Consider the following 15560-nt stretch of genomic DNA (forward strand, 5'->3'; position numbering starts at 1 on the left):
AGCCTGTTTCCGAGTCTGTGTCTCCCTCTCTCTCTGCCCCTCCCCCGTTCATGCTCTGTCTCTCTCTGTCCCAAAAATAAAATAAAAACGTTGAAAAAAAATTAAAAGAAAAAAAAAGAATCATCACTGTACTTTTGCAAAATTATAAGGATAATCATCACAACCAATACTATTGGGCTATAGGGCATCTGTGATCAGCATTTCACATTTAAACCTCACAATAACCTTATGTGATAGATACATCATTACCCCATTTCACAAGTGAGGAAACTGAAGTACAGAGAGGTTGTATAATTTGTCCCAGTTTGTCAAGCCAGTCAAGAAGCAGAGATGGAATCTGAACTCAGTTCTGACTCCAAAGCCTGTATTTAACTTGTATGGAAAAAAAGGGGGTTTAAAATAGCCGTTACCTTAAACTTAACTTTGAGAGCATTAAATATAGAAACACTTTGCTGAACCTCATCTCTCCATCTGGGAGAGCTTCTCTAAGAATTACATTTTCTATTTTTATTCCTTTCCTCTAATCATCTCCCAAGATTAAGTACTTAATTAGCCTGTGATCATTGAGACTTTAGAGATTTCATTTCTTATTTTTTTATTCTATTTTTTGAGAGAGAGAGTACAAGAGTATGCATGAAGGAGAGGCAGAGGAAGAGAGAGAGAGAGATTCCCAAGCAGGCTCCATGCCCAGTGCAGAGCCTGACATGGGGCTTGATCCCATGACCGCAAGATCATGACCTGAGCCGAAATCAAGAGTCAGGCAGTTAACTGAGCCACCCAGGTGCCCTGAGACTTTAGAGATTTTAAAGCCCTGTTACAGGTGAATCAGTGAAAATGAGAAAGGAAGGACATCTGAAAATTCATCCTTCCGTAAAAGCAACAACAACAACAACAACTAGCAAAAATGGTCAAAATCAACTTTCTCAGAACTTTGGAAATTTTACCCAATGGGCTTGCAGCAACCCGGAGAGCATGTATTAAAGAAAAAATTACTAATTTCTATAAGAACAGTGAGCTCTGTTGTTTTAACTTGTCCTCAACCTCTGCTCTCCATCCTGATGATAGCCTTAAAAACTGCCCACATCCCAGGGGAACAAAATGGAGCTGAAGTTCCTTAAAGCCTCATTCCCAAAGAACAAACTGTCATTGTTTTACCTGTCTAGTGGGGTCCCTAAAAAACTTCACTTGAAAGCCTTGCCCTTGACCTCACTGAGAACTGCACAGTGCTAAAATAGCCTCTTCCCAAGGGGCATTTTTCGAAAACAATTATAGATAAATGTTTTAATCTGGCAGCTATGTGAGGCAATTGATCACAAGACAAAAAATAGCCTAAACAAAAAGCCTAAAAGGAAAAAGCTGAGAAATGAGATGTCCATAGGGACTTTGAAATGCTCCAACATCTTCCTGGGTAACTAGAAGACCACAAGACATATTCCTGGGAATGTAGAAAAAAAACCTTAGCACTAATAAATGAGTTCAGCAAGGTTACAGGACACAAGATCGATATGTAAAAATTAGCTTTATTTCTATACATCAGCAATGACTATTCCAAACATGAAATTAAGAAAACAATTCCATGTATAACAGTACTCAAAAGAATAAAATACTTAGGAAAACATTTAACCAAAGAAGTGCAAGAATCACACTAAAAACCACAAAACGTTGTTGAAAGAAATTAAAGAAGATTGAAATAAATATAAAGATATGCCATGTTCACGGATCAGAATACTGTTAAAATGGCACTATACCCCAAATTGAACTGTGGTTTCAGTATAATCCCTATCAAAACCCCAACTGACTTCTTTCCAAAAATTGGCAAGCTAATTCTAAAATCTGTATGTCAATTCAAGGGACCGAGAATAGCCAAAATGATCTTTAAAAAAAAAAAAAAAAGTTTATCTGTTCATTTTGAGAGACAGCGAGCATACACACCTGTGCAGAAGAGCAAACGTGAGCGAGTGTGAGTGGGGAAAAGTGTGAGCAGGGGAGGGGCAGAGGGAGAAGGAGAGGGAGCATCCCAAGCAGGCTCCATGCTGTCAGTGCAGATTGCAACACGGGGTTCCATCTCACAAACCATGAGGTCGTGACCTGAGCTGAAATCAAGAGCCGGCCACTTAACCAACTGAGCTACCCAGGTGCTCCAAAACGATTTTGACAAAGAACAACAAAATGGGAAGACTCACACGCCCTGGTTTCAAAACCTACTTCAAAACTACAGTAATCACGGTGTGGTACTGGCATAAGAACAGACATGTAAGCTGATGGAACAGAACTGACAGTCCAGGAATAAATCCTCACATTTATGGCCCACTGATTTTCAGCAAGGGTGCCAACACCATTCAATGTGGGAAGACTAGTGTTTTCAAATGATGCTGGGACAACCGTATACCCCCATGCAAAATAATGTAGTTGGATGCCTACACTTCACACCATATATAAATATTACCTCAAAATGAGTCAAAGACCTAAATGGAAGAGCTCAAGCTATAAAACTCTCAGGAGAGAAATCTGTATGACCTTGGATGTAGGCAACAGTTTCTTAGACATGACACAAAAAGCACAACAAACCAAAGGAAAAATAGATAAACTGGACTTTATTTAAAAATAACAAAACAACCCCAAACTATCATATGTCTGATACAAGTCTAGTATCCAGAATATCCAGAATATATAAAGAACTCTTAAAACTCAGTAAAAAGACAAATAATCAAATGTTTAAGTGGGTAAAGGATTTGAAGAGACATTTCGCCAAAGAAAATACATGAATGGCCAATAAGCACATGAAAAGATGCTCGATGTCTTAGGTCATTAGGGAAATATAAATCAAAGCTACAATGAGATACTACTCTACACTCACTAAGATGGCTATGATCGAACAGAGAGACAATGATAAGTGGTAGCAAGATTTGGGGAAACCAGAATCTTCATACATTGGTGGCAATGTAAAATGGTGTAGTCACTGTGGAAAACAGTTTGGCAGTTCCTCAAAAGGGTTAAATATAGAGTTACTACATGACCCAGCAATTCCACTCTTAGGTATGTACCCAAGAGAATTAAAAACATATGACCACACAAAAACTTGTACATGAATACTCATAGCGGCATTATTCATAAGAGCCAAAAAGTCAAAATAATCCAAATGTCCAATAACTCATGAATGGATGAACAAAATGTGACTGGAGCACCTGGGTGGCTCAGTCGGTTAAGCATCTGACTTTGGCTCAGGTCGTCATCTCACAGTTCATGAGTTCGAGCTCTACATCAGGCTCTGTGGTTTTGGATCCTCTGTCCCCCTCTCTCTCTGCCCCTTCCCCGCTTGTGTGTGCGCTCTCTTTCAAAAATAAAGAAACATTAAAAAACAGAATGAAGTACTGAAACATGCTACAACCGGATAAATCTGGAAGCCAACAAGCTCTGTGAAAGAAACGAGACACACATTTCGACGAAATGTCCAGAATAGGCAAATCCATAGGGGCAGAAGGTAAATTAGTTGTTGCCAGGGGCCTGGGAGGAGGCGAGAATGGGGAGTAAAGGCTGATGGGTATGGTATTTCTTTTGAGGGGGGTGATGACAATGTTCTGGAATTAGCAGTGATTATTGTCTATCAAAGTATACCATTGGACTATATACTTTATAATGTTGCATATTCTATTATGCGGACTATATCTCAATTTGAAAAAAAAAAAAAAGAACCATGTTGTGATAAATAGAGAACCAGTTGCCAGGAGATCAAACATGTTAGTAGGTGGAGAAAAGGGGAGCGAAGATTCAAACTCTTCCACAACGGAGGTCAGAGGGAGCTAGAGGTGCGGCTGGGAGCCATGCATTTTTGTTCTTGCCTTGGAAACTCCCCTATTCGTCCTATTCCAGCCCATTCTTCTACGTTTTGTCAGGCCCATTAACATGTCGGGTTTGTGTAACACTAGTTAATATCCAGTCAGACAATGTTATGAAGAGAAAGAACGTGAGTGTCACATGTCTGGTTAAACACAGTTCCTCAACCTTGAGGCTCTGAATGTCCTTTGGCTTTGAAAAAATAAAAATGGCATTAATACCTACAAGCTTACTGGTGGGCTCTGTGCAAGTAAGCTCTTCCACGTGCGTGTCTTCCCCTGCCCACTGCTCCCCGCCACCCCCCGCGCCCACCCCCGGCTCCCTATTAAGAAAGACTATGACGAATTATGCAGCCAAAACAATTTAGTAGTTTGCTATCCTTCCCCCCAACTATCTCAGTGCTCTACCCCCACTGTCCCCCCCTCTTTCCTGGTAGCTCACCCATGGCCTTATACCCATCGGCTCAGTGCTTCCTCTTACCCAGGCAGCCCTCCTGCTGAGATGAATGCCCCGTGTTTACCTGTAGTGAAAACAAAATACAGGCCACTCCAAATTATCCTATTTCCTCCTGTCTTTAGTGCCGCCTTTTCTTCATGGAGCTATTGTGCCTGAGCCAAGGGGAGAATGAGAACTGACCCGACAGGTTACATCTGCTGGACCGACAGCAACTGTTTTTCCACAGACTGCGATACGAACGAACGGTGGACATTGCACTAGAGATCATCTCCATTTCCGTTCAATTCCCTCATTTTACAGATAAAAGGTGTGCTGACTCAGGCTATTGGCTTTTGGATATTCGTGGGCTTATCTTTATGGGAGTAAAACATGACAACCGTTATCCTCAAAGACTGTCTCATAATCAAAGTTGAAGAAATACTGTTCTAGATTTTGTTTTTTAAAAAACTGTATCTTATTTGAAGAGGAAAACTCAAGTATTTTTGCAAAAGCTTTCTGTTGCAGAGCAACGGGACAGACTAAAGGTAGCTCACAAAATAAGGGAACATTTCTTACGTGTTATTTTTTTTTTTCTCCAAATTCTTCTACAGAGGTCCAGACAGATGGGCTACGTTTCCTTTCCATTAACTGAGGAGACAGAGAAGACTTGAGGACTGAAGCTTGTCACCACTGTCCTGAATGTACTGAAATCCTAACGGCTTTAGCTGAAAAAATGTCCAAAGCAGGCAGTGAAAATAAATTTCAAATAGGACAAACTCCAAACTCTCTATGCTGGAATCCCAAGGCATGGAGGGAAAACTGGCTCCTTGGAGGAAAGCAGTTGAAGAAATAAGTAGAGTGATCTAGACCCTATTCCAGTATGTTTGAAGTACTTGGGGATAGAATAACCCCTTTCCTTTATTCATCTACATAGGTCCATGAGCCATGAGAACATGGCTCCCCATGTGAAGCTCCTCAATACAAGACATCTAACGGCATCACGTAAATCCTTTCTCAGGGGTTGGGCGGGGGGGAGGGGCGAAGCCTAAAGAATCTGAAATGGTGAGCCTATGTTTTAATTAAAGTTCTGAGAATAGCCTTGAAGAGGAGTTTCTGGCAGTGAGGACCAGCCCAAGAAGCGAGGGCCCTGGAATCAGGCAGACCTAGGTCTGAATTCTGGCTGTCACTTCCTGGTGAAGGGACTTAAGTAACGAACGTCTCCGAGTCTTTTTAGCAGCATTTACCTCATAAGGCAACTTGAGGATCAAAGGAAAGAGCATGTGCAAAGCACCTAGCATAAGGCTGGGCACAGAGTGGGTGCCTAGCAGTGACGATGTGATATTTGCACCAGGCGGTGAGCAGGAAGCCTGGGGATGCCCATAGGTGGCATGGCCAGGAGCTCCAGAAGCATAGGGAAAAGGAGCTCCCTGCTCGAAAGGTCCTATTCCAGTGAGAAGCTGACTCCAAGGGACGACGCCCAAAAGGCCAGTTGTCATTCAGGTCCTACCTAGTGCCAGGGAATGCGGAATTGTATTACTCGCGAAGCTTCTGAAGTGGTTCTGTCACTTACTGACAGTGTGAACCTAGGCAAGTCACCCGATGTCTCTGAGTTTCAACTTCCTCATCCCCAAAATGAGGATACTACTACCTGTATCACAAGAGTTGCTGGAAAAACGAAAATGAAGTGCCGTGTGAGGGGCCACGTCCGGAGCACTTCCCACGTGCCAGGCTCTATTCTAAGAGTTTAAGACACATTGTCTTACTTGCAGCACAAGCGAAAGGTCTTAGCATAGTGCCGGAGCGCAGTAAATACCTAATAGAGGTAGGTATTAAAGAAATGATATGGGGTGGAGGAGCAACTACCATGCTTCCCAGAGAAAGAAGATGCCTTGGTATATACGTGGGAAGAATCAGATGCAGCTGGGAGAAGAAAAGTAATAGTTGGGTATGACTATGGCAAAGCTTTTGAACTACCACACACGGAAAATAATAAAAGTTACCCTAAATCACCCCAAAAGGACAGCCCTGAGTTGTTATCTTCATCCTTAACGTTTATGCCTTTCCGAATCTGAGAAGAAGCTGCCAGGATTTCCAGTACATACCAAAAAGCGATGACAATATCCTGAAGTGTGTCAACTTTTGTGGGCACACAGCTGTCTAAAAGGAAGCAGATGCCGGTTGACTGGGGGAGCGTTAGGGCGTCTCTGTGACTGCGGCTCGAGTTTGCCTTCAGAGGGTGGCCACACCTACCTCAATGATATTCTCAACAATAATTCAAAAGGGGTAAGGCTTAGATTTTCCTTATTCTCCCTTAGAGCTTATGTTCTTGGCACAATACTGATGCGCCACACACGAGCCAGCATGTGAATGTGCTCTATCCCGAGAAGGTACGGCCTTTCTACATCGTAGAGTCCTTCAGCTTCTAAAATCATGGAGCTCGTACTGTTAGAACCAATGAAGTGAATTTTTTAAAATAAGCCACCAGTCTGGACCTGTGTAGGTGAATGAAGGAGAAGCACTTTAAAGTCAGGAAAAAAAAAAAAAAACTATACTTAACATTTAGGATTATCGACCACTGTTGGTTTTCCATAATATATTTCATTCCTGATTTCATCTGAAAGAAACAGGATTATTACTACCATTCAAAAAGCGGTACCTTATCAATAAACTCTTGGCATGGCTTTGAGGTGGATTTCAGATTCAAAATAGACTTTACCGCACCGCTAACGTGTTCACTCAGTGTTTATCAATAACGTAAGAGGCTTCATTCAAAAAACTTACTGAGATATAATTACCTGAAACCCAGGGGTGAATCAAGGCCTAGTAGGGTCTGAACCTCATCTACTTTGGGAAATCCTGCCTCATCAAAACATGCAAAATTATGCGAACAGGAATTGCGAGGGTCCCTCCCAAGACTTTGGAAGGGGCCTATGTAAGTGAGGAGACCTGAAGTTTAAGCTTCAGTCAGTTCGAGATAAATCCACCTCAGCTGGGGCCCAAAAGGTTTACAAACTTATTTAATGCTGGAGAAAATATTGTTTCAACTTATAAACACCCCAGTAATAAGTCACATAGGTAATAACGTGACTGAATTCACGGGATGGCATCTCCCCTGCGCATGCTCTCTTTCTCTCAGAATAAATAAATAAACGTTAAAAATAAAAAAGAAAAGAAAATTTGGCCCCAAACAAGGAGCCCAACCTCCGATACACACTTACTGTACTGTGATAATTTTTTGGAAGTTAACTGTGAATTCGTTTTAGTAGTACAGCTCTATTCAAACCACATTGAAAGGGTGGGCCTACGCCGGCCCACTCCATCTTGTTCTGTGTCCTTCACCTTGACCACCTCCTCCCCTTGAGTAACCACCACCCCGCAACTGCCTAACAGGACTCTTCCCCAGGACCCTTCCCCAGCCAATCAGCTGAGGCCACAGCCATTACCTCACCAACTGCCACTAGGCCCCAATAAAACCTTTGCCCTTTTGAAACTGGCTCTCTCTCCCCGGTATCTCACCGCTGCCTCAGTGCAGATAGGGGATTGAGCTCGAGCTAGCTCCAATAAAGGCTCTTTTGCTTTTACATCGGACTCGGCTCCCTGGCGGTATTTGGGGATCACGAATTCTGGGCATAACACACATCACATGAGTATTAATTTATTCTCAATACCAGCTAGCTCTGGTTCTTTAATTACCTTTTTCTGTCATGTAAGATTGATGAGGGAGCATGGGGCAAGTTGAGGGCAAAATACAAGTTAGCACATGCCCCCACCCCAGGTGGGATATGTGTGATTCTGGCTGCTCGAGGACAAAGGAAAGGAAAGGAAACAAATGGTTAACTGATAGAGATCTCAGTGGGGCAAGACAGGAGTTTCCATCAGTTTACAAATATCTTAGTAAATTACAAGAAAAAGGCCATCTTTTTCTCCTTCCAGTATGAAAGATTCTTGGGGACAGTCCCTGTATACTCTTTGTACCCCCAGTACTTAGTACATGGTCGACATAGAGTGCGCGTGGCACGGATTGTTTTTCAATGAATTCATTCATTCTTATCAACGGATTCCACCCTATTTAATTGTCCTGTATTGCCTACATAACATGTAGGCAATGAAATTCAGATTCTTAGAAGAGACTCTTGGTGTTATAAGATGCTTAGTAGAGGTGGTGAGTTTTAAGACATTATATTGACACCACTAAAACCTCTTGGTGGAGAAACTCAATGAGCCCGTTCTCTGGCATGCTGGCGAAACAAAAAACTGACCCTCGGTATTCTTTCCCCAAGTTAGGCATCAGCAAATTAATGAGAGGAGAGAGGAGGCCCCTGCTCTTGGGCACCCGCAGGAACTTACTCCAGCTCCAGACACACCGTAAACACTTTCATCTAACGGAAGATAAGCTGTGAAATCGGATTTCTGAACCACAAGACAGTAAGACAGTCTTTTCCAGCGTCTGCTTTAGAGGAGGGTCTTCAACCTTGAGTCTAAAAATCCCCCTCAGGCCACTGAACATGCCCAGTATGATTTGCTTTTTTACAGAGAAATCACAGAATGTTCCGGCTGAAAGGGAATAACACACTTCTTAATTGAAGAGTGGTCAGGAAAGAAAGCACATGGAGAGCAGTGCCCTGCGGCAGGTATTCAGGAGTTCTTTCTGCTTTCCTGATGGCTGAGGAAGCACCCACACCTGTTGCTGCCTGGAGAACTCTGTGCTAAACTTAGTTCTTTGAAGTTCTCTTTTGCATAGGAAACTTGCACATGAGCCGGAATCAAAGTTAAATTCAAAAGTGGATTTCAAGGACCATGCACACCTTGGGGAAGCATCACTGTCACGAATTCCCATGATAATACTGACTTGGGTGTTACTTGCTTGGGGCTTTCATTGCCCACACAAAGCTGGGTACGAGGGAGGGCAGAGAGTGCCATTTAGGAGTTAAGACAAGTCTCTTGGCCTCTTTGTACCTTAGTTTCCTCATTTGAAAAAAAAATGGATTTTAAGACCTACTTTCCAGAATTCATACTGGGTTTATTAACACACACCTAACCAGTCACTGTATGATATTTTTACATGTAGTTTTTTTTTTTTTTAACATGTATTCATTTTCTATTTCACTTACAGCTTGTGTAAAAACTGCATTCCATGCCAGGCCTGAAATGTTCCAAAGCTCAGCTCGGTGAGTAAATTGCAACCAAGATTTCTACACACACCAAAAAAAAAAAAACAAAAAACAAAAAACAAAAAACAAAAAACAAGACACAAACGAAGAAGAAAAAAAAGATATTCTTTCAGAATATTTATCCTTTGGCAGTGATTCTAATTTATAGATAACGAAACATAACCACAATACTCTCTCCATACACTAAAGAAATCTCACTATGAAAGATGCTTGCCTTTGTAAAAAAATATCTGCATGAAAGATTTATACTTTCATGTTTATACATGTGGTGCATTAGATACAAATCAGTAAATGCTCAATAAATACTTGTGTTAAGTAAGTATTTTTTTCTAGAGAAGTAAGTTTATTTCTCTAGAAAAATGTTTCACAACTTTAGCACTGTTGAGATTTATGGTTGGATAATCTTTGTTATGGGGGGGGGGGGTGCTGCCCTGTGAACTGTAGGGTGTGACAGCAGCCCTGGCCTCCACCCACTAGATGCCAGGAGCACATCTACAGTCTGACAATCAAAAATGTCTCTAGACACTACCAAGTGTCACCTGGATGCAAAATCACCCTGGCAGAGAACTGCTGCTCTAGAACGATTCACTCTGATCTCTATAATAACTCTCACACCAAACTTTGCCACAGACAGAAAAGATTTGCTACATAATTTTAGTAGCTTTCGACTAATAAAGTTTCATTCATTCAAAGTGAATAACAAAGAGGTTTACAATTAAGTTTAATAAAAATTCCAAATATAATGAAATTATATTTGTAACTTACATAAACTGCAAAAAAGGTAGTGATTCAAATGTACGTCTTTCAATAGATTGTATTTTATTGCAGGATAAATCTCTAGGAAAAGGAAAAGGAAAATATTGCCTCAATTAGCTCTAAGATATCTAATTAGTAGGATGATAGTATTGAATAAGTAGCTTTTGGCTAAACTCTGAGTATTAGGAATTGTTATTTGAACCTTCCAGAGCCCCTAACCCTGCCCTCACCTTTCTTAAGAGTCTCACCATTGTGATCTTCATACATAAAACATACAACTATAGATCTTGATAGATCTTGGAAGTAATCTTTCCTGAGAGCAGAAGAATTGATTAAATGACTTTTTGTGGCCTCATCAATTTCTAAATTATGAGCTCAAAGTTGTGATCTCCACATATAATTTCTAATATTAAAAGGGATATTCTCACATTAGCACACCTTCCTGGTTTAGTTCTATTTCTCGACACCAAGTCAATACCAGAGGAGATAAAAGATACCTTTTCGTTTAACTTGAAAAGAAGTTACTCCTCTAATCAATACCTAACTTTGAACGAACTCAGAATTATATTATCATCTTAATAGAAATTTATTTTTGGTTGTACATTGCCTAAACGGTCTATGAATTTATCAACTGCTTCAGTTGCAAGTGGGGCCAACAAAAAAACAACATGGTACTGGATTTTTTTTTGGAAACACCCATTCTTGATTATAGTTGACCCTCTTATTTCCATTGATTTCAGCTGAGTCCCTCACTTTCCACCTACATGGGTACGACCATCTTCTGACTGGCATTTTCATCTCTGGTCTCTCCCATTCTAATCTATACTGCACACAGTCACCAGATTAATTCTCCAGGAGTGGTTTTCAAATATCAGAGTCACTTGGGAACTTACTCAAGATGCAAATTCTCAGCTCTACTCTGGACTGAGTGAATCAGGAACTGTGGAGGTGGAACCTGTGTTCTGACAAGGCCTCCAAGTGACCCTGGTGCAGTCTAAAGTTTGTCCTAGAGCACTGCCGTGATAACACGGTAGCTTGGCATATTATCCAAGGCCTTCAAAATCCTAAATCTGGCTCTAGTTTCCTACTCTACAGATACCAAAGAAATTTCTCCTGCATTTTGCCTTTCACTCACTCTATTTTGCAAGCATATTCTTCCCAAGATGTCTATCCGATGATACGTCATAGCCATTCAAGGTTCTGTTCAAACAGCATTTCTCTAGTAACTTCCCTGATCCAACTTGAAGTCTTCCCCCCTCTTCTATGTTCCAAAAACAACTTATACTTCTCATGGCCCAAATCCATTTCTTCCCCTCCCCCTCTCCTCCTCCTCCTTCTTCTCCTTCTTTGAATTTTTTAAAGTAGACTCCACGCCCAACCTGGGGCTTGAACTCACGACCCTGAGATCAAGAGTCGCATGCTCTACTGACTCAGCCGGTCAGGTGCCCCAATTTTTTCTCAATATAGTTATTCTGGCATTCCATTTCCTCTGGGCATAAACTCCATGAAAGTATGGACTAGTCTTGCTCATCTGCGTTGTCTACTGTGTTTAAAACTGATGCGTGGACAAAGAACAAACTCAAATATTTATAAAATAAATTAACAGCTGGGTAGTGAGTAGAAGGAGCAAAATGACTGAAAAGAAATGTGGTTTTATGACTCTGTGGCTCCCTCTTCTGCACTCTGTCAGTGCTTCACCATCCACTTAGTGCTTATGCGTTATGGTTGAAGCTTTTGTTGATTTTCCCTGTGAAATCATGAGTTCCTACAAGGGTGGGAAGCCTGTCTTAACCATCTGCGTGCCTATGGTACTGGGCATAGGGCCTGTCCCATTCTTTTTTAGGTTTTGATTCACATTTTTTTTTGAATGAATGAATGAGAACACTTCACCTAACATGAAATAATTGGCTTACAAAGTACCTCATAGTAGAAGTAATGAAAGGCCCAATCCATTGCGCAGTTTGTCTCTTTTGTTTTTCTCCAAACTGTGTTTGTAACGTTTGGAGCCCAGATGGCAGAGGTAGCCAAGAGGACCAATACAAAGTGGTTGTCCCCTAAGACTTGGAAGGTTTGATAATTTGGAGGACTATTTTTAGTGTCATACGAGATTCTTTTTACTCACTACCCTTAAGCCTTCCACGTTTGCAAGAAGAATCTATTTTCTAAAGCACATCATTAATAAGGATTAATGAGGGGCGCCTGGATGGCTTAGTCGATTGAGCATCTGATTTTGTTCGGTTCAGGTCATGATCTCACTGCTCATGAATTTGAGCCCCGCATCGGGTTCTGGGCCAACAGCTCAGAGACTGAAGCCCACTTCGGATTCTGTGTCTCCCTCTCTCTCTGTGCCTACCCTGCTCATACTCTGTCTCTCTCTGTCTCTCTCTCTCTCTCTCAAAAATAAACAAACATTAAAAAAAATTTTTAAAAAGGATTAATGAAATACACAGCTTTGGATGGCATGGGCAAAGAATAAACACTGAACCTCCATAGCAAAGAACATTAGTATCTCTGTGTGTCTAATGTACAGAGCTATATGCAAACATTTCTTCCTTGACAATGAGGCTGGAGAGATGTTTATTCTGTAACTAGCGAAGTTAGAGGCATTTCTGATGTTTGTTTAGTGTAAACATTTCTAACTATACCACTTAACCATCATTATATTTTTAAAGATTTCATTTTTTTTAAGTAATCTCTATACCTAACATGGGGCTCTAACCTACAACCTCGAGATCAAGAGTTGCAGACTCTAATGACTGAGACAGCCACGTGCCCCTTAGCCATCATTTTTTTTTTTTAATTTTTTTTTTTCAACGTTTATTTATTTTTGGGACAGAGAGAGACAGAGCATGAACAGGGGAGGGGCAGAGAGAGAGGGAGACACAGAATTGGAAACTGGCTCCAGGCTCTGAGCCATCAGCCCAGAGCCTGACGCGGGGCTCGAACTCCCGGACTGCGAGATCGTGACCTGGCTGAAGTCGGACGCTTAACCGACTGCGCCACCCAGGCGCCCCAGCCATCATTTTTTTAATGTTTGTTTATTTTTGAGAGAGACAGAGACAGAGCATGAGAGGGGGGAATGGCAGAGAGAGAGGGAGACAGAATCTGAAACAGGCTCCGGGCTCTGAGCTGTCAGCACAGAGCCCGACACGGGGCTCGAACCCACAAACTGTGAGATCACGACCTGAGTCAAAGTCAGACGCCCAACCAACTGAGCCACCCAGGAGCCCCAACCCCTTAACCATCATTTTAAACATCTATTTTTATGGTGGCATAAGAATTTCCACACCGATCACAGGAATCTGCTCCTGAAGCCAAGAGCACACTGTATGTTAGCTAACTTAACAATAAATTACATAAAAAATAATAATAAAAAAATAAACTAATAAAATTTCCCACACAGAAATCCTTAATCTGTTCTCTTGATAATTTAATATGTACTTGGTAATACTGCTTACATAATTCACCTGCTTAGTTAAATATTTAATATTTAAATATTTAATTTAGATTAAATTATTTAAAAATTCTGGGTTAATGGCATTCAAATTAACGTAAGTGTTCTATATTCTCTTGTCTTGTAGGTGACAATTTGAGGTTAACTTCAATTCCTCTCATTTTACTAAGCCAACTTTTTCAAACCTTTTCTGTGAAGGCCAGACAGTAAATATTTTAGGCTTTGCAGGCCATATACGGTCTCTGTCACATATTCTCTGTTTCTTTCTCTTCTTTTCTCTTTTACAGCCCTTTAAGAACATGAAAATCATTCTGAACTCATAGGTTGTATCAAGACAGACCATACACAGGATTTGATCCATGGGCCATAAGTAATAAATATAAATAAAGGCAGATGGTATATGAACACTTACATAACAAGGTTCATATGGGTGTCCATAATTGCTCAGACCTCATTACCCCCTTTCCTCTACAACTGAAGGGCTTTTTCCTATATCTTGTCTATAAAATTAAGAAGTTGAAAATGCATAGGAGGTATTTAATGCTAGAGATGGGCTGGGTCCCCACAGACTTACAGAGTTATAGAATTTAATAGAGAGAATTATAGAATTCTACTGTTAGAAGAAATTGCTGCAATTATCTAATTTGAACCCTGTATTTTTTAATAAATAATATAACTAAAAACTCATAATAAATGATGAACTGATTAACTTACAAATACTGGAGGGATAGCAGGCCTTCAAATGTGTCTTTATGTAATTCGGTCAGATAATTTTCACTGAGAATTCTGCAAAATGAAAAGGTCATTTCTGGGTCAAAATGCAAAATAGCTACAACTATTTGCTACACAGGACCGCTAGATGTGAGAGAAACCTGGGTAATGGTGCCACCAAATACACTAATTCTTATTTAATGTAGGGATGGCAATCTCTGCTGTTTGATTCAAATCTTTTCTTCTCACATACTCCTTTGTCTCTCTCTCTCTCTCTCACACACACACACACACACACACACACACACACACACACACACCCCTATCCACTCTTCACACCAAAATGTGCATTTAATGCCTACTCTCTGGATCACAAAATCTCTGTTAGAACCCAGCCCTGAGTGGCAAAAACATGGACAGAACTGCCACTTCCTCCTCTCTTTTCCCAAATGTTATTGTGGAAGCCCTATTTATAACCATATCAGTGTTACAAGTGAAGCCATCTAATTTTTTTCCCCAACTAAAAAATATCTGTGAGAACTAAAAATGTGCATAAAATGCACATAACATAAATGCTCAGTTTAATAAGTATAGAGTAAATACCCGTGTAACACTATTTGTTCATTCTACTGTTGGTGGATACTAGATTTTTCTAATTTTTAGTTATTATAAACAGTGCTGCTTTGAACATTTTTCTGTTTATATCCTAGTACACATTTGCCTAAGGTTCTCCAGGATTTAACAGGGGTACAAAATTGCCTTCCTGAGAGGTTGTGCTATTTCAAGCTGGCAGATTGAAACATGCCAAGTCTCTACCAAACTCCAAACTGCACCAAAGTCCCTAAGAATGATTAGAAAAGATACAATTAGAAATTCCACAACCTTAGCTCAAAGCCAAGGGAGTAGCTCCACAAACACTCCCCCACCAGAAATGCCTTGGAGCCACCTACAGGGTGATTAGCTGGGATACTGCAGTAGGACCAAGGACAGCACATCAACCCCACATCCTTCCTCCTTGGATCTGGCAGCAAAGGGTGTTTTCTTCCAGGCAGGAGCCATTGGTGTTAGAAGGGGGCAGGGTCCCAGAACCCTGGAGGAAGGGTATACACTCTGACTAGCCATTAGAAGTCACCTCCCACCTCTTCTTTAACTCTCAGGGGGACCTGTCACCAATAACAAGGCCCGTGGTTCATTTCACC

General features: G+C 41.0%; 1 protein-coding gene across 23 annotated transcripts in view; it reads right to left on the reverse strand.

The window, feature by feature from the left end:
- Positions 1 to 15560, reverse strand: part of LOC125151379 (RAD52 motif-containing protein 1-like) — a 58340-nt gene that overhangs the window by 21720 nt on the left and 21060 nt on the right. For 3 of the 23 annotated variants that reach the window (XM_047832255.1, XM_047832253.1, XM_047832258.1), the window contains 3 exons: positions 14365 to 14436; positions 10206 to 10277; positions 9381 to 9461 (listed from right to left, as the gene is read on the reverse strand). The exons of 3 other annotated variants lie outside the window; for them this stretch is intronic. In XM_047832255.1, the coding sequence (XP_047688211.1) occupies positions 9381 to 9461; positions 10206 to 10277; positions 14365 to 14436 (225 nt within the window). 17 more of the 23 variants (XR_007146763.1, XR_007146767.1, XM_047832256.1 and 14 more) reach the window with 13 other exon arrangements.

Source organism: Prionailurus viverrinus, chromosome E1 (genome assembly GCF_022837055.1).
Source record: "Prionailurus viverrinus isolate Anna chromosome E1, UM_Priviv_1.0, whole genome shotgun sequence".
NCBI classification, from domain to species: Eukaryota; Metazoa; Chordata; class Mammalia; order Carnivora; family Felidae; genus Prionailurus; species Prionailurus viverrinus.